The sequence below is a fragment of the Bombina bombina genome, chromosome 7, assembly GCF_027579735.1.
Source record: "Bombina bombina isolate aBomBom1 chromosome 7, aBomBom1.pri, whole genome shotgun sequence".
NCBI lineage: Eukaryota > Metazoa > Chordata > Amphibia > Anura > Bombinatoridae > Bombina > Bombina bombina.
In genome coordinates, this window is record NC_069505.1 from 576,750,364 (window position 1) to 576,767,152 (window position 16,789).

The window sequence follows — 16,789 nt, forward strand, 5'->3', positions numbered from 1 at the left end:
AGTATAGATACTAATTAAAATTACAAAATTTCTTGATTGTTGATTTAATCCTCAGTTTGCTCATTGCCCTAGATTGCACTTTTCTCCTGCCTTCCAAGCCTGTGTGCCAGGCCTACTTGAAAAATATTTACACCAATCATATTTGTTGATCACATTATCTAGTAATTAAAAATGAAAATTTTGGGTAATATTTGTGGCGAATCCTCAGTTTGCTGGGTGCCATTGAATTGCACTTTCCTCCTGCCTTGCAGCCTGCTGTGTGCCAGGCCCACTAGCCAATTATTGCCAGCAATCATATTTCTCTTTAACAGTATTGCAAAAATTGTCAATCATCACTGTTTTGACTGTCAGTATTCAGTCTCCTAATGTCCTTGAATTGCATTTACCTCCTGCCCTGCCAGCCTTTGTGCCAAGGCCGTCTTGCCAACTATTTACACCTATCCTAATTGTTGTCACAGTATAGTTACTAATTAAAAATTAAAAAAATTTGATTGTTGATCTTAGTCCTCAGTTTGCTCGTGCCATTGAATTGCACATTTCTACTGTCTGCCAGCCTGTGTGCCAGGCCCAACTATCCAATGCAAAATTAGTCAATCACACTGTTTTGACTGTCAATCTGCAGTCTACTAGTGCCCTTGAATTGCATTTTCCTCCTGCCTGCCTGCCTGTGTGCTCGTCCCAACTAGCCAATTAGTGCCACCAATCATATTTATTGTCACAGGATTGGAATTTTTGTTAATCATAACTGTTTTGACTGTGATTCTTCAGTTCCTAGTGCCATTGAATTGCAGTTTCCTTTCTCCCATCGTGTGTGCCAGACAGGCCCCATTTGCCAACTAGTGCCAAACAATCATATTTGTTGTCACAGTACTTGTAATCCAAACACTAATTCCTAAAAATACAGCGCTTACCCCTAACCTTTATATTTCGATTTACTTCAGTGTAACTTAAATTGTCTAATACCCAAATGACTTTATTTATAAAAGCTTTTTAATTATATATAAAAAAACACTGATAAAATTAACATATACCTAAAATGAGACTGTCACACCGATTAACATATCGTTTCTGGTCTTAAAAGTAGTGCCACTGAATATTGCAAGGTATGACAATACCGATTACCTGTACCTTTATGCCTCCCGGAGTATGGTAAAACGTTTTCTTTTGAATTCCTTTGATTCTTTCTTTGATCCCAGTATCCTCCGTTATGTTTTGAGCGTGGCGCTGCTGCACAATTCACTGACCACTAAGGAGTGTGTCAGACTAGGGATCACTATAGAGACAAAAAGAAAAACGAGCGCAGCCACGACTCAAGGTAAAAGTTTTAATGCTTCCAAAATTGCGCCATACATACATATTGCACTTACAAGAGCTTAGATAAAAAACAGGCGCCTCAAAGTGGTAGATCATTAAGGATTATCCTGTCCCGGTTCAGCTGTGTCTTTACGTCTTCCTTGTGATCGAGCTTTCTCCGGTATACACTGTCCGTTATTGATTCATCCAACAGACAGGCTTTTTATTCCCTCAGTTCTTTAGTGACTGCTGCCTTGTGCCTTTTACGCGCGTTTCGTCCGACCTGTGCGAACTTTCTCAAGACTTGCAAATTGCAATTTGGTTATTTTTAAAACATCTGTCTTTTTTGTTGTTGTCAGTATCACAGCATATTACTGTGCCCACTTTCACAGTGCCACCACTCAATTGGTGTAATAGTATTGTTAGTGTCCATTTAAAAAAAATGGACAGGCAGAGGCAGGCCACCCCCGCAGGTTCCGTGGTCGTGGTCGTGGTGCTGTTGATTCCTTTAGACCCTACAAATATGCACCATTGTTCAGACGCCGGGTTCCAGCCGGGGGACGCAAAAACTTCTGAGGAGGACCCTAGTTGAATGGCTAACACAGGACACCCAATCTTCTTCAGCCTTCCACTGCTAGTCCTCCTAACCTTGACGCACCATCTATGTCCAGCTGTGCTTTGGGCAGGTCTCTCAAGTGATCAGTGCCACTCCCCCCGCCTGTCGCCACCACCAACACTAGCACCACAGCCGCTTCACTTGATCAGTCACAGGAGTTATTGACACACTCATTTGGAAGAAATGAGTGATGCGCATCCATCATTGACAGAGAATGTAGATAATAGTGATCAGTCTCAGTCAGGCAGCATTACCGACATGGAGGTACGGGTTGTGATGATGATGATGTTGTACCCGCTGCTGCTTCCTTTCTTGATGTTTCAGATACAAGTGAAGCGGTTGATGATGATGTGTCGGTGGATGTCACCATGGGTGCCTGCTAGAAGAGAAGAAGAAGAGCGGGGAAGTTCAGATGGGGAGACAGAGAGGAGGAGGAGGCGGAGACGATTTGGAAGCATGGGGAGGTTGTCTCAAGGAGATAGTGGCACAGTCAAGACAGCATGCATCGTCACCAGGGATCAGCCAGACAGCACGCCGACGCCCATCAACGCATGCTGTTGCCACCACCAGAATGCCGTCATAGCAGAGCTCAGCAGTGTAGCATTTTTTTTGTGTGTCTGCTCTGACAACAGCAATGCCATTTGCAACCTGTGCCAAAAGAAACTGAGTCGTGGAAGTCCAACAGCCACCTCAGGTACAAACTGCTTTGCGAAGGCACATGGTCTCCATCACAAAGGCCGATGGGAAGAACACATGAGTAAAAGCAGCACACAAAGTGAAAGTCGCCCTCCTCCTCCTGCTCCAGCATCTTCAGCCACGTCAACCAGTGCTGTCCTCCTTGCCCCCTCTCAACCATCCTCCCACTCAGTCTCTCTTACGTAGCAGTTCCTGGTCATCTGCCCACAGTCAGGGTGTCTGTCAAGGACATGTTTGATCGTAAGAGCCAATTTCTCAAAGTCACCCCCTTGCCCGGCGTCTGACAGCTGGCTTGTCTGAACTCTTAGCCCGCCAGCTTTTACCATACAAGCATGGTGGAGTCTGATGCTTTCAAAAAATTTGTATCTATTGGGACACCGCAGTGGAAGGTACCTGGCAGAAATTTCTTTTCACAAAAGGCAATCCCAAACCTGTACTCTGTTGTGAGAAAGGGAAGTTATGGCATGTCTGGCACACAGCGTTGGGGCAAGGGTTCCATATGACCAGGATAGCTGGTCTGCAAGCATGGTCAGGGCAAGGTATATCACCTACACTGCGCATTGGGGTAAAGCTGCTAGTCTTTGAAAGCATGGAATGCGTGGCTCTGCAGAAGAGTTGGTGACACTGCCACGACTTGCAGGCAGGCTGCTGCTACCTCCTCTACTCCTCCTACTCCATCCTCTTCCCTAACCTCTTCCTCGGCTGAGTCCTCTTCAACTTCTGCATCTTGCTCCACATCTATGGCACCCCCCCAGCTCCCCAGGTACTATGCTACATCCCGGGTAAGGCAGTGTCACGCCGTCTTGGGGTTGACTTGCCTGAAAGCGGAGAGTCACACCGCACCAGCACTCCTGACCGCCCTGAACGCACAGGTGGATCAGTGGCTGACTCCGCACCAACTGGAGATTGGCAAGGTTGTTTCTGACAATGCAAGTAATTTGGTGGCGGCATTGAAATTGGGCAAGTTGACACATGTGCCGTGCATGGCACATGTGTGTAATCTAATTGTACAACGATTTGTCCATAAGTACCCTGGCTTACAGGACGTCCTGAAGCAGGCCAGGAAGGTGTGTGGCCATTTCAGGCGTTCCTACACGGCCATGGCGCACTTGTCCGATATCCAGCGTTGAAACAACCTGCCAGTGAGGCGCTTGATTTGCGACAGCCCGACACGGTGGAATTCAACACTCCTAATGTTTGACCACCTGCTCCAACAAGAAAAAGCTGTTAATGAGTATTTGTATGACCGGGGTGCTAGGACAGCCTCTGGGGAGCTGGGGATATTTTTGCCAAATTACTGGACGCTCATGCTCAATGCCTGTAGGCTCATGCGTCCTTTTGAGCACCGAAGGCACCATCAGCGACATCATACCATTTGTTTTCTTCCTGGAGCGTGCCCTGCGAAGAGTGCTGGATCAGGCAGTAGATGAGCGTGAAGAGGAAGAGGAAGAGTTGTGGTGTCCATCACCCCCACAAACAGCCTTATCAGCATCGCTTGCTGGACCTGCGGCAACGCAGGAAGAGGATTGTGAGGAAGAGGAGTCAGAGGAGGAATGTGGCTTTGAGGGGAGGAGGAAGACCGAGCACAACAGGCATCCCAGGGTGCTCGTTGTTGTCACCTCTCTGGTACCCGTGGTGTTGTACGTGGCTGGGGGGAACAAGATACAATCAGTGAGATCAGTGAGGAGGAGGAACGGACATGATTAGCTCGGCATCCAACCTTGTTCAAATGGGTTCTTTCATGCTGTCATGCCTGTTGAGGGACCCTCGTATAAAAAAGCTGAAGGAGAACGACCTGTACTGGGTGTCCACGCTCCTCGACCCCCGGTATAAGCATAAAGTGCCTGAAATGTTACCAAATTCCCGCAAGTCAGAAAGGATGGAGCATTTTCATAATAAATTAAAAACTATGCTTTACACAGCGTATAAGGGTGATGTCACAGCACCACGGGAATGTAACAGGGGAAGAGATGAAATTAATCCTCCTCCTCCTCCTCCCACGACCACGGCGGCAAGGACAGGACGCTTTCCTGACGTCTTGTTGATGGAGGACATGCGTACCTTTTTAACTCCCATGCACCATCAGAGCCTTTCGGGATCCAGCCTTAGAGAAAGACTCAACGACAGGTAGCAGACTACCTAGCTTTAACTGCGGATCTCGACACTCTCAGGAGCGATGGACCCCTTGACTACTGGGTGTGCAGGCTGGACTTGTGGCCTGAGCTATCCCAATTTGCAATGGAACTTCTGGCCTGCCCCGCTTCAAGTGTCCTGTCCGAAAGGACTTTCAGTGCAGCAGGAGGTTTTGTCACTGAGAAGAGAAGTCGCCTAGGTCAAAAAAGCCTTGACTATCTCACTTTTATAAAAATGAATGAGGGCTGGATCCCGAAGGGACTGACATTGGGCGATACATTTGAATAAAAAATTCCTGATGACGAGATGAGCTGGCTTGGGCTACAACTGGTATAAAGCCGGAGGACTTGCTTGACTTATCTGCCAACAACTAGTGTTCAAGCCACAAGCTTTTAGGGGACTTTATAAATGTTTTACAAACATCAATTTTTCTGGCCGCTGCTACAGCAGTTGCTACAACAATACCCCAATTTTTCAGTCATTTGTACATTCCGAATTGTTCTGGCCTCTGCTGCAGCTCTGTGGGTACAAAACTCAAATAAAAAAAATAAGGCACATAACACTAGTGATTAAACTGTTACGAATTGTACAAATTAGCACACCACTCATATCTGGTGGACCATTAAATTGAACGCAAAATGCCACAAATTTGAAAGAGTAGGACCGACCAAGCATCTTTATCCGTCTCTTGGTTGCTCTAAATTATCTCCGTGTTCCATCTATGCCATACCTGTACTCTATTGTGCAAAAGGGGGCATATGTGGTGTTTCATGCTGTTGTGCCTGTTGCGGGTCGTGGCCCATGGTATAAAAAGGCTGAAGGAGAACGACCTGTAATGGGTGCCCCATCAAATTTTTAGAAAAATGTTCCTGGTTCCTCTCAATTATCTCTGGGTTTCTAAAATGGATGCCATACCTGTACTTGCTTGTGCAAAAGGATGGCATATGTGGTGGTGTTTCCTGCAGTTGTTTCTGTTGAGGGTGCTGGACCCTCTTATAAAAAAGCTGAAGGAGAACGACCTGGAGTGGGAGTCCAAGCATGGTTTTTGGGGCTATTTCACTTTTTCAAACAATTATCTGTGGGTTTCTAAAATCAATGCCGTACAGTACTCTATTGTTCAAAAGTATGCCATATGTTCTCTTTCCTGCTGGTATTTTGTTTGAGGGTCCTGGACCCTCTTATAAAAAGGCCTAAGGAGAAAGAGGTGTACTGGGTGTCCACTCATTTTTTTTTCTATTTCACATTTGACCAAAATTATCTCTGGGTTTGTAAAATTAATGCTGTACCTGTACTCTATTGTTCAAAAGGATGCCATACGTCCTCTTTCCTGCTGGTGTTTTTTTTGAGGGTCCTGGACCCTCTTATAAAAAGGCCTATGGAGAAAGAAGTGTACTGGGTGTCCATCGAATCATTTTTTTATTCAAATTTCCATTTGCAACAAATTATCTCTGGGTTTCTAAAATCAATGCCTTTCCTGTACTCTATTGTTCAAAAGGATGCCATACGTCCTCTTTCCTGCTGGTGTTTTTTTTGAGGGTCCTGGACCCTCTTATAAAAAGGCCTAAGGAGAAAGAAGTTTACTGGGTGTCCATCGAATCATTTTTTTTATTCAAATTTCTATTTGCAACAAATTATCTCTGGGTTTCTAAAATCAATGCCTTTCCTGTACTCTATTGTTCAAAAGGATGCCATACGTCCTCTTTCCTGCTGGTGTTTTGTTTGAGGGTCCTGGACCCTCTTATAAAAATGCCTAAGGAGAAAGAGGTGTACTGGTTGTCCACTCATTTTTTTTTCTATTTAACAATTGACCAAAATGATCTCTGGGTTTGTAAAATCAATGCTGTACCTGTACTCTATTGTTCAAAAGGATGCCATATGTCCTCTTTCCTGCTGGTGTTTTTTTTGAGGGTCCAGGACCCTCTTATAAAAAGGCCTAAGGAGAAAGAAGTGCACTGGGTGTACATCGAATCATTTTTTTGATTCAAATTTCCATTTGCAAAAAATTATCTCTGGGTTTCTAAAATCAATGCCTTTCCTGTACTCTATTGTTCAAAAGGATGCCATATGTCATCTTTCCTGCTGGTGTTTTGTTTGAGGGTCCTGGACCCTCTTATAAAAAGGCCTAAGGAGAAAGAATTGTACTGGGTGTCAATCGAATCATTTTTTTTATTCAAATTCCCGGTTGCAACAAATTATCTCCGGGTTTCTAAAATCAATGCCTTTCCTATAATCTTTTTTTCAAAAGGATGCCATATGTCCTCAATCCTTCTGCTGGTTTTGTTGAGTGTCCTGGAGCCTCTGCTAAAAAGGCCTAAGGATAAATAAGTGTACTGGGTGTTATTCAATGTTATTTTAGATTTCCCGGTTGTAACAAATTATCTCTGTGTTTCTAAAATCAATGCCTTTCCTGTAATCTATTTTTCAAAAGGATGCCATATGTCCTCTTTCATGCTGTTGTTTCTGTTGAGGCTCCGGGACCCTCTTATAAAAAGGCCTAAGGATAAAGAAGTGTACTGGGTGTCCAATCAATGTTTTTTTCTATTTCCCTGGTCATATAAATGATCTCTGTGTTTCTAAAATCAATGCCTTTCCTGTAATCTAATTTACAAAAGTATTCCATATGTCCTCTTTCCTGCTGCTGGTTTTGGTGAGGGTCCTGGAGCCTCTGCTAAAAAGGCCTAAGGATAAAGAAGTGTACTGGGTGTCTAATCTATGTTTTTTTTAGATTTCACGGTTGCAAAAAATTATCCCCGGGTTTCTAAAATCAATGCCTTTCCTGTAATCTATTAGTCACAAAGATGCCATATGTACTCTTTCATGCTGTTGTTTCTGTTGAGGCTCTGGGAGCCTCTTATTAAAAAGGCCTAAGGATAAATAAGTGTACTGGGTGTCTAATCAATGTTTTTTTCTATTTCCCGGTTGCAACTAATGATCTCTGTGTTTCTGAAATCAATGCCTTCCCTATAATCTTTTTTTCAAAAGGATGCCATATGTCCTCTTTCCTGCTGCTGGTTTTGTTGAGGGTCCTGGAGCCTCTGCTGAGCATAATAATAAAAAAAAAAAATTAATTTAACTTGACTTAATAACTGAAGCATGACTTCAGGAGTGAGGTGTGGTCGTAGGTAGTGGTTGTTAGCCGATTCTTTTTAATGCAAATTGCAATTGCCACAGCGTGCATAAAATGTGCGTCACTAGTCACTCTCCAAATCTTACCTTTTTTTTTTCATTCTGGATTATTTTGGTGACCAACGCCATATTGGAAAGGCAAAATAGAGGTCTCCGTACCCGTTGATATAAGGGGTGACTAGTGCTTTTCCTTCTCTTTGTCAATAGTTGTGATTAACGAGTTGTCCAGTTACTATAGAACTGGTTTGATAACCCAGGGTCCTGGGGGGGTATATTGGCGTCAGCTTTGACAATGACAGCACTATCAGGCTAGAGAGGCCTCTCAGTGTCGCGGCTAGCTGTAACGCAGTCAGCTGAGGAACATAGGTAAGCCGATATGAGTAAGGTATCTCCAGGCTCCTCTTGGATAGCCCCAGAAAATGTGACTATGAATCCCAAAAAGAAAATTAAATTAAGGTTGAAAACTAACTCCAAAGTAACTTGTAAGACCTGGAGCTCCTCAAACACACGTCCTACCGCAACAGCTATAGGCTCCGCCACCCACAAATCTTACCTTTTTAATGCCAATTGATATTGCCACAGCTGGAACAACAGTAAATAACATGTGCATCACCACAGTCTCCGAAGCTGTTGTCGGATGTATACAAAAACACTGATAAAGTATTCCTTTCGGGGCGCAAAGAGATGGCTACCGGAACACTCCAGGAACTTCACAAGAGTCGCTGTCTTGTGTTTTTGGTGATTTTTGAGACATCTGGGTAGTGTACAGGGAGGCCCAAAATCCTCTCCATCTCTGTGCACCACAGGACAGGACGTCCTTGTCATCCATAAGCACAGGAAATTGCTGGCATTTTCGTTGCTTCAAGAAGTTCAGCTTTTGTGGTGATAGTACAGAATTAAATAAACTTTGGTTTCCTACCATACTCAAGACAATCTTGTAGTTCAAGCTTCGGACTTGCTGTGGTAACGAGCTCTGCTTGCAGGTGACACATGTTTATCGTCAATCATCAAAGGGGTTGCGTGCAGAATATGGCTGATGGCCCCTTATTCACATGTTTGTCCAGAGCCACAACATTTGCAAACAGCCAGAAGAAAGGTCGGTTCTCACCAGCCTTAAGTTTAGCTTCATTTACCAAATGCTGATATTCAAAAAAAAAGACAAACAGTGCCTTAAATAACACATTTGCAATATGGATTCACCAGAGCAAGGTCATTGCAAGTACTAAGTTCCCACGATAACAAAATGAAAATGCCACAACTACGCAATCTTCACCTTCACATTATTATTGTCACAGTCCATTGTACTCCTATGCCCAGCTCCCTGCTCTTGTTTTTGTTGAGGGTCCTGGAGCCTCTGCTAAAAAGGCCTATGGATAAAGAAGTGTACTGGGTGTCTGTTCAATGTTTTTTTAGATTTCCCGGTTGCAACTAATTATCTCTGTGTTTCTAAAATCAATGCCTTTCCTGTAATCTATTATTCCAAAGGATGACATATGTCCTCTTTCATGCTGTTGTTTCGGTTGAGGCTCCGGGACCCTCTTATTAAAAAGGCCTGAGAATAAATAAGTGTACTGGGTGTCTAATCAATGTTTTTTTCTATTTCCCGGTTGCAAATAATGATCTGTGGGTTTCTAAAATCAATGCCTTTCTTGTAATATATTATTCAAAAGGATGACATATGTCCTCTTTCATGCTGTTGTTTCGCTTGAGGCTCCGGGACCCTCTTATTAAAAAGGCCTGAGGAAAAATAAGTGTACTGGGTGTCTAATCAATGTTTTTTTCTATTTCCCGGTTGCAAATAAAGATCTGTGGGTTTCTAAAATCAATGACTTTCTTGTAATCTATTATTCAAAAGGATGACATATGTCCTCTTTCATGCTGTTGTTTCGGTTGAGGCTCCGGGACCCTCTTATTAAAAAGGCCTGAGGAAAAATAAGTGTACTGAGTGTCTAATCAATGTTTTTTTCTATTTCCCGGGTCATATAAATGATCTCTGGGATTCTAAAATCAATGCCTTTCCTGTAATCTATTATTCCAAAGGATGACATATGTCCTCTTTCATGCTGTTGTTTCGGTTGAGGCTCCGGGACCCTCTTATTAAAAAGGCCTGAGGATAAATAAGTGTACTGGGTGTCTAATCAATGTTTTTTTCTATTTCCCGGGTCATATAAATGATCTCTGGGATTCTAAAATCAATGCCTTTCCTGTAATCTATTATTCAAAAGTATGACATATCTCCTCTTTCATGCTGTTGTTTCGGTTGAGGCTCCGGGACCCTCTTATTAAAAAGGCCTGAGAATAAATAAGTGTACTGGGTGTCTAATCAATGTTTTTTTCTATTTCCCGGTTGCAAATAATGATCTGTGGTTTTCTAAAATCAATGCCTTTCCTGTAATCTATTATTCAAAAGGATGACATATGTCCTCTTTCATGCTGTTGTTTCGGTTGAGGCTCCGGGACCCGCTTATTAAAAAGGCCTGAGGAAAAATAAGTGTACTGGGTGTCTAATCAATGTTTTTTTCTATTTCCCGGTTGCAAATAATGATCTGTGGGTTTCTAAAATCAATGCCTTTCTTCTAATCTATTATTCAAAAGGATGACATATGTCCTCTTTCATGCTGTTGTTTCGGTTGAGGCTCCGGGACCCTCTTATTAAAAAGGCCAGAGGAAAAATAAGTGTACTGGGTGTCTAATCAATGTTTTTTTCTTTTTCCCGGTTGCAAATAAAGATCTGTGGGTTTCTAAAATCAATGCCTTTCTTGTAATCTATTATTCAAAAGGATGACATATGTCCTCTTTCATGCTGTTGTTTTGGTTGAGGCTCCGGGACCCTCTTATTAAAAAGCCTGAAGAAAAATAAGTGTACTGGGTGTCTAATCAATGTTTTTTTCTATTTCCCGGTTGCAAATAATGATCTGTGGGTTTCTAAAATCAATGCCTTTCTTGTAATCTATTATTCAAAAGGATGACATATGTCCTCTTTCATGCTGTTGTTTCGCTTGAGGCTCCGGGACCCTCTTATTAAAAAGGCCTGAGGAAAAATAAGTGTACTGGGTGTCTAATCAATGTTTTTTTCTATTTCCCGGTTGCAAATAAAGATCTGTGGGTTTCTAAAATCAATGCATTTCCTGTAATCTATTATTCAAAAGGATGACATATCTCCTCTTTCATGCTGTTGTTTCGGTTGAGGCTCCGGGACCCTCTTATTAAAAAGGCCTGAGGATAAATAAGTGTACTGGGTGTCTAATCAATGTTTTTTTCTATTTCCCGGGTCATATAAATGATCTCTGGGATTATAAAATAAATGCCTTAACTGTAATCAATTGTTCACAAGGATGCCATATGTCCTCTTTCATGCTGTTGTTTCAGTTGAGGCTCCGGGAGCCTCTTATAAAAAGGCCTAAGGATAAAGAAGTGTTCTGGGTGTCCAATCAATGTTTTTTTTTATTTCACAGTTGCAAAAAAATTATCTATGGCTTTGTAAAATCTATGCCTTACCTGTCATCTATTGTTCAAAAGGATGCCATATGTCCTCTTTCCTGCTGTTGTTTTTGTTGGGGGTCCGGAACACTATTCTAAAAAGGCCGAAGGAGAACGACCTGTACTGTACTTGGTGTCCAATCATGTTTTTGTTTTCAATTTCACGGTTCATAATAAATATCGCTGTGTAACTAAAATCAATGCCATACCTGTACTCTGTTGTTCAAAAGGATGGCATATGTGGTGTTTCATTCTGTTGTGGTTGTTGAGGGTCGTGGCCGTGGGACAGCGTATAAAATGGCTGAAGGAGAACAACCTGTACAGCCTTGCTCCTCTTTTTAGGCAGGCCAGCTCTTTGCATACATGCCCACAGACTCTGTAACGCATGCCTCTTTTAGGGAGAGGTGCAGCCATAATTCAGGGTCAGAACCTCTGCCTGCAACTGTTATACTCGATTTTGCGAAAGGAAGTAACCTTACCATGGTTCCCTGCACGCACGTATTGTTATATTTTTGGTGAGGGTAATCATGATGGCCATGTAGACCACCACCACTGAGAGTCCTGAAAGTAACAGGGATGAGATGAAAGAGCTAAGAATAGTAGAACTTGAAACAACAGAGTTAGCCATGGGTGTTAGTGCAAAACCGCTTGGCTTTTTTTTGGCTTTGGGTGTGGCTATTCATGCAGGCCATATAGAGCTGCCACCATTCGGTGTCGTATCAGCTATTAAACTAATAAGAACAGTACTACCAAAATACAGCCAATGAAGGGCCTTAGGAAGACTGAAAATTTAAATATAATACAAAATATAAGTGCGCAAAGTGGATGCTAAAGTATACAATTAAAAAGGTTTTTTTTAATTAAACTCAGAATTCTGAATGTTTGACCATGTGCAAAAATTCAAATCTAGTATATTCAAAATGCAGAGAGGCCTTTATAGGTCCTCACACCAAAGGGTTAAAATTAATTCCCATATACTTCGATTAAATTAAATTAATGGTGAATACAAACATGAAACAAACCACATATGATTAAAATATATATTGTATTTTATAATGCTTAAAAATGAAATAAACAATTTGAAAATACTCTTTCTAAAATTATGAATTTAACATTTATTTATTTAATACAATTGATAGTGACCGGCCCTAACTTAAAAAACACATTTAAATTAATAACACATCTAAATTAATACCACATACATTGATAAAAGGACAAATATGATCACAAAATAAAGTGTAAATTTTTAGGACTCAGATGGAAACTTTGTAATTAGTCCCAAAAGGAAAGTCCCAAACGATGTCCTTCCCAAGCTTTCCACAAAAGCACAATGCACAATGATAGGCAAGAAAAAACTTCTGATTCCTCCCAGCTGGTCCTGAGCAGCGTCTAGGTGGGAGACAGAAGCGTCCACTTGAAATTGGTGTATATAGTTTATACAACAAACAAATATCAGTACTTACACATAGGTACCGAAAGATCAGCGCTGCGCCCGGCTCTCATCAAACACAGGTGTCCCGGTGTGTATAGGATCCACACAGGCTCTTCTCACAGCCTAAATTTTAGGTTCGCGACATCACTATTTATAAGTTTTAAAAGACCTTTTACGTTTATTAGAAGGCGGAATAGCAGACAAAGCCTTCTGTATCGCATCAGCAATATAATTTTTCATATCAACAGGGATATCATGTACATTAGATGTTGAAGGAACAACAGAAACTGTACTAGTACTGATGGAAACGTTTTCTGCATGCAAAAGCGTATCATGATAACTGTTACATACTACAGCTGGAGATATAATCTCAGCTAACTTACAACAGATACACTTAGCTTTGGTAGAACTGTGATCAGGCAGAAGGGTTCCAACAGTTGCTTCTGAGACAGGATCAAATTCAGACATCTTGCAAAATGTAAAAGAAAAAACAACATTAAAGCAAAATTGACAATTTCCTTATATGGCAGTTTCAGGAATGGGAAAAAAAATGCAAACAGCATAGCCCTCTAAACATATAGAAGGCAAGAGGCATATAGGAAGTGGGGTGAAAAAATAAACTAAATTTTTTGGCGCCAAGTATGACGCACAACGCAAAAGGAAGTTGAATTTTTTTTTGCCACCAACAACCGGAAATGATGAACTTGCATCACCAAAGACGTACCTTTGAGCCAAAAAAATTCTCGCACCAAGAATGACCCAATAAATAACAATAAGCATTTTGCGCCCTCGCGAGCCTAATTTTGCCCACGAAATAAAAACAAAACAAAACAGTCAATTTGAAAAAAGGACTATACCCCAGGTAAGACAAATACCTTCCTAAACATGCTTCCCAAACTGAAACTGACAGTCTGCAAAAGGAAATATAGATAGACCTGACTCTTGGCAAATATATGTAAAATACATATATTTAAAACTTTATATTAATACATAAAGCGCCAAACCATAGCTGTGAGTGTCTTAAATAAGAAAAACATACATACCGAAAGACACCCATCCACATATAGCAGAGAGCTAAACCAGTACTGAAAAAGTATCAGCAGAGGTAATGTTATAAGAGTATATCGTCAATCTGAAAAGGGAGGTAGGAGATGAATCCCTACGACCGATAACAGAGAACCTTTGAAAAGATTTCCCACGAGGAACATAAAATCAATAGGCCTCACTCCCTTCACATCCCTCGGACAAACACTGTACTCTGAGAGGAATTGGGCTTCAAAATGCTTAGAAGTGCTTATCATAGAAGAAATCAAGCACAAACTTACTTCACCACCTCCATAGGAGGCAAAGTTTGTAAAACTGAATTGTGGGTGTGGTGAGGGGTGTATTTATAGGCATTTTGAGGTTTTGGAAACTTTGCCCCTCCTGGTAGGATTGTATATCCCATACGTCACTAGCTCATGGACTCTTGCCAATTACATGAAAGAAATGGCGGTAATTCCAACCCTCTTGAGATTCTAGAAGCGCTGCCATTTTCTACACTTACAATCTTACACATATTTTTTTGGCAGATAAAAAGCATAGGCTCATCAAGTCTGCCAAGATGTTCTTCTGAAGTGTAAGCTAATAAACTTTTAGGATAACCTTATGCATATTTCACTACTTTTTGAATTCCCTTACCATGTCTATTGTAAGTCTATTTTGTGAATCAATCAACTTTTCTGCAAACAAAAAGTGCTTTCACAAATTACTCATTAACCTGCTAGTCTCCAACTAAAACCTCTTTTTATACAACCAAGTATCCTACTGGCCTTTCCTGCTGGTTTGCTGGATTGTTTACCAAACTTCAGATTGGCAGAAATAATAATTTCCACATTCTTTTGTTAGTGTAATTAAAGAGCCGTTGAGTCTATGATTAACCTTTGGGTCTTTGCATACTCAATATTTATTTTTGCATTCAATGGCGTTACAGTTTATATCTCACTCTTATTTTTCATTGACTTATAATATTTTGGTCTTTCCGCAGGTTCCTGTCGCAGTAACGAGATTGAGATGGCTGTCAATTTGAAACGTTGATTCTTTATCCTGTATCTATTTATACCACCCTCCTTGTAACATACTTATTTATATGCCCTGTTCATTATTTATAACCCTCCCAACTCTTTCTTATCATACCACGATTATCAATAAAGATTTCTACAAAATAATAGCAGTGTGATTATTATGCTTTAGGACACAACTTGCTATGTCATTTTTATTTGTTTGAAAATGTCATAATTTATAAAAGGTACATTAAACTATTATATATATATATATATATATATTATATATATATATATATATATATATACACACATATATATTATATATATATATATATATACACAGTATATAATATATATTTATATATATATATATATATACACAGTATATACGGTATATATATATATATATATATTTATATATATATATATATATATACACTCACACATATACACACGCATATATATATATATTATATATATATATACACACACACACATATATATATATATATATATATATATATGTGTATATATACTGTATACACACACACACACACATATATATATATATATATATTATATATATATATACATACACACACAAACAAACACATATATATATATATATATATATATATATATATATATATATATATATACACACCTAGTATATGCCAGCAATTAAGCACTGCATTGCAAACAAATTGTATACAAAATAAATGTTTTAAAATCATTTAATCTGTCAAATTATTAGCCAATTTTGAATTGATTTGCAAATCAGAGACATACCTCTTGAAAGCATCTTGAGTATGGTTACTTTTTCTCCATTGCTGGGATCAATTAGAGACTAATATTAATGAGTTGCTGCACTAATCAAGTACTCACATCATTGCTATAAAATCTTGGTGCAGGTTTTTCGTTAATGAGTTTTAACCAAATCTCAGTCACAAAGATGCCATATGAATTGAGCAAGTCATGTACATAAACAAATATGAGCCATAACACACACTCTCTTTCTGTCAAAGAGAGTTTGTTCCGTGTCTTGTGCATTCCTGCGAGCCTACCTAGGTATGCTTTTCAACAAATGATGCCAAGAGAACAAATACAATTTGATAACAGCATCATATTGAAAAGTCTCTTAAAATGACATGTTCTGTCTGAACAATGAAAATTTAATTTTGACTTTTATATTTATGGGGCATTACATTTTGAGTTTGATTTTCCTTTAATTACCTTTTCATGACTCCTTTTTTGTATAATAATTATAAAACCGTATATATTTATTCCTCCCTCATAATTTATCTCAGCGATTCCACCTTCTCTCTACTTTGTGCTAAGGGGAGATAAGAAATAGCTAAAGACTGGTCTGGCATCCCCTCCCTTCCTGAGGAGCGAGGGAGTTGGCACTCGTTTCAGCAAGGCGTTGTCCCATATAATCTCTGTCACTCCTTTCCTAAATTAACAAAAACCCCTGTTCTTCCTTATTGGCACAGGTCCTTTTATTCTACGTAGAACGCATTTATATTAACCTTTTGAGTGCTAATGACGGCTCTGAGCCGTCACAGAGTTTCCCACTCTGGGTCTAATGACGGCTCAGAGCCGTCACTAGCACTCTCCCACCTTGAGGGAGATCTGGGGGCTCCCACCCGCTCCTATCCCGGCGATCGTGCCTGTAGAGTGACAGGCATCGCCGGGGCTTCCCGTTTTGCGTGGTGACATCACACGCAATAACGTGATGACGTCACCATGCAACTTTATTTATACTTAACAATGTTAAGTATAGGAGCAGGGGGCATGCTGCTTAGAAGCCTGTATCTCAGACACCCAAGACCCACCATTGGAAAGGTAATCGCCTAACTTTCCAACAGTGTAAGTCTTGGGGGTCTGAAATTTTTTTTAAAAAAAAATTATAAAAAACCCCCAAAACATTAAAAAGTCTTAGCACCCAGGTGGGAAAGTGCTTAGCAC

The 16,789-nt window shown here is 40.5% G+C and overlaps 1 protein-coding gene across 2 annotated transcripts in view; it reads left to right on the forward strand.

Moving 5' to 3' along the window:
- Window positions 1-14,983, forward strand: part of EGFL8 (EGF like domain multiple 8) — a 65,682-nt gene extending 50,699 nt beyond the window's left edge. For both annotated transcript variants that reach the window (XM_053689160.1, XM_053689161.1), the window contains exon 9: window positions 14,803-14,983. In XM_053689160.1, coding sequence (XP_053545135.1) covers window positions 14,803-14,852 — 50 coding nt within the window. In that variant the 3' untranslated portion in view covers window positions 14,853-14,983. The remainder of the gene's footprint in view (window positions 1-14,802) is intronic.
- Window positions 14,984-16,789: the final 1,806 nt, after the last annotated feature.